Source organism: Cynoglossus semilaevis, chromosome 17 (genome assembly GCF_000523025.1).
Source record: "Cynoglossus semilaevis isolate Cse_v1.0 chromosome 17, Cse_v1.0, whole genome shotgun sequence".
Classification (NCBI taxonomy): domain Eukaryota; kingdom Metazoa; phylum Chordata; class Actinopteri; order Pleuronectiformes; family Cynoglossidae; genus Cynoglossus; species Cynoglossus semilaevis.
In genome coordinates, this window is record NC_024323.1 from 14,216,392 (window position 1) to 14,219,486 (window position 3,095).

General features: G+C 42.3%; 1 protein-coding gene across 1 annotated transcript in view; it reads right to left on the reverse strand.

Annotated features, from left to right (window-relative positions):
- Nucleotides 1-1,527: 1,527 nt before the first annotated feature.
- LOC103393564 (homeobox protein Hox-B1a-like) overlaps nt 1,528-3,095 on the reverse strand; it is a 2,346-nt gene continuing 778 nt past the window's right edge. Inside the window, 3 exon segments of the mRNA XM_025064707.1 lie at nt 1,528-1,916; nt 2,955-3,089; nt 3,092-3,095. The exon segment at nt 3,092-3,095 is cut by the window's right edge and continues 778 nt beyond it. Coding sequence (XP_024920475.1) covers nt 1,600-1,916; nt 2,955-3,089; nt 3,092-3,095 — 456 coding nt within the window. The 3' untranslated portion in view covers nt 1,528-1,599.

Consider the following 3,095-nt stretch of genomic DNA (forward strand, 5'->3'; position numbering starts at 1 on the left):
CAGAGGCCACGGGCTACTGAAACAGATAAATCTGTTTGTTAAAGTGGTAAACTAGTCAATTAAACATAAATTAAACATAAATTAAACATAAATCAATTTACCAACAACAAACTAAAAACAAAGTTTGTTCAAAATTATTATTTATTTCATCCTAACAGTAAATAATCTCATCCTGAACTCCAGGACATTTGTTTTGTTGCAAAATTCCCAACACAAAAAAACCCCTGTGAAAAACGACCCTAAAAACGTGGAGGAGAAAAAACATTTTATATACAGTTTTTCCCAGAATCTACGATCAATAATATAAAAACATCCAATAATTTATTCTCTTAGAAAAAAACAAAACAAAAAAAAGACAAGTATCAAAATAGAAACTGGTCAGAAGACGACGACGACCAGAAGAAGAAGAAGAAGAAGAAGATGTTGGTGTGGAGCCTGGAGAGGTCCTCAGTAGTCAGTTCTCCCTCCCCCTCCCCCTCCCCCTCACCCTCCCCCTAACCCTAACCCTAACCCTAACCCTAACCCTAACCCTAACCCTAACCCTAACCCTAACCCTAACCCTAACCCTGACGACGACCAGAAGGAGAAGAAGAAGAAGAAGATGTTGGTGTGGAGCCTGGAGAGGTTCTCAGTAGTCAGTTCTCCCTCCTCCCCTCACCCTCACCCTCACCCTCCCCCTCACCCTCACCCTCACACACCATAGTTAAGCCCTGAGAGTGTGTGAAGGCGTCACAGCCTTTAGTTAAAAACGTACAAAAAACTAAATATTTTTCATTTTCATATTTGACGTCTTTTAATGTCTGAATCATTTAACCCTGAAGAGCCACGTAGTGCAAGGACACACACACACACACACACTCTCACAACAACACTTCATACAAAATATAAAAAAATAAATAAGAAAACTATTTCTACAAATGAAAGAAAAAAAATTACACATTTTCAATCCAAATGACAGTCGATCTGAACTCCAGTCTCGTACCTCGGGTTTTAATTGTCATTTTCAAAGATCTTTCTGCTGCCACTTATTTAAAAATATACGGTAACCTTCCGTTTTTTTTAACTGAAGAATAACAACGTCAGTGTGCTTCTTTTCAAGCCCTGTAGGTGTCGCCCTAAGAGTTCATCTTCACCTTCATAGTAAAAATCTGACGATAAAAAAAATGCTACAAAATAAATCAGTCTGGAGGTTTAAGAACCAACATCAGCCCTGGACACGTGACCAGTCCAGTCCAGTCCAGTCCAGTTCTGTGACCCGCTTCTGTTTGCTGCAATCTGCAGTCTGAACACTAGTGGTCACTACTTTGAACTATTACATTCAATTTTGATTTTAAAATAAGACACAGCGCCGCGGTTTGATTGGCCGAGGTGGCTTCAGTGTGAGGTCAGGGTCTGAGGCCCCTGATTGGACCCCCCCCCCCCCCCCCCCCCCCCCCCTTCCCGCAACTTCAGTACCAAATCAGCACCAATTTTTTCCCCGTATTTTCCCATAATCCACCTGTGACAGACCCCAACCTTGAAGGAGTGCAGACGTAAAGAGTCTAAAGCTGATCATTAAAGGTGTGACGTCACTTTAGGAGAGTCTCAGTCACTCCGACGTCACGACGTCTCGGAGCTGGAGGACGTGCCCGGAGACATGGACCCGGAGGAGTTGTCGGTGTCCTCCAGGTCCTTGTTGGTACCGGAGGAGGAGGAGTGAGCCGAGGCGCAGGTGGCGCCCTCGCGCTCCCGCTTCTTCTGCTTCATCCTCCGGTTCTGGAACCAGATCTTCACCTGGGTCTCGTTCAGTTCCAGCGTGGCCGCGATTTCAACGCGTCTGGCGCGCGTCAGGTATTTACTGAAGTGGAACTCCTTCTCCAGCTCGGTGAGCTGCCGGGTGGTGAAGTTGGTGCGGATGGCGTTGTTGTGGACTCCGCGTGATGCATTCACGGTTAAAGTAAAGGGAAAAAAAGTAACAAAGTATCGTAAGAAAATCGTCTTTCACGGTTCGAAACATGAATCTAATATCGAATATGTTAATGTCGTCGGTGCTGAAACACAGACGAACATGTGTTCGAGTGAAGAAGTTCTCAGGGTGAGACCAATACGTCACAATGAAGGGGGGGGGGGGGTAGGGGGGGGGTCTTTAAAGATAACAGAGCGGGACTGACTTCCCAGGGAGAAAACAGCCCTCTGTTAAATCCATTACAGCAGAGGGAGAGGGGGAGGCAGAGAGAGGGAGAGAGGGGGGAGAGAGAGAACAAAACAAATCTCTCCATTGGACCTGAAATGTCGCCCGTAAATAATTCGACACTCAGAATAATCCCATAAATAAATGTAAACTCTTTATGAACTAAATTAACTTTTTAACCCGTTGTTATCATTAACAAAATGGAGATGAAGCTGAGACTGTGTTTAAACTAAAGTAAAATGTTATATAACAATATACTAATATATATTTATAGGTTTTATCCAGTTTTTTTTGTTTATAGATAATTTATTCATTATTTCCTATTTTGTAACTTGTTTTTAAAAGAAATACACATATTTACTGTCGTCACTTTCGTTTGTTTAACTAAAATAAAAACGTTTTTTAATTAAATATGTAAATTTGAAAATATTTCAATAAATAACTGGGCGAATTTAGGAGGAAAATGTTTTTTTTTAATAAATGCGACAACGGTGACAATAATAATAATAATAATAATAATAATAATAATAATAATTCTGGTTCATGTTTAATTTGTTTAATTTAATTGTGTTACAGAAACACTTTATTTTATTATTATAATCGTTTTTCTAACCGACAGGACACTCACACTCATGATGGATGTGAAGGAGGCCACGGGCCTCGAACATAAATCACACACTGACCTCAGGCCCAGCTCCACGGATCACGGCCTTGAAGGTGACCCGCAAGAAAACTCACCCTCTTACATCAGGTGGTAAATAAATAAATACATTAATAAATGTATTTATTTCCCCCCCTCCTCCCCCAGACTCACCTGTTTTGGGCGGGTTCCTCTTCACCTTCATCCAGTCGAAGGTCTGTCCCTGTCCGGCCTGCGCTCCCTCCTCGTCCCCCCTCTCTCTGTCCTGGGACACCGGCAGCGTCC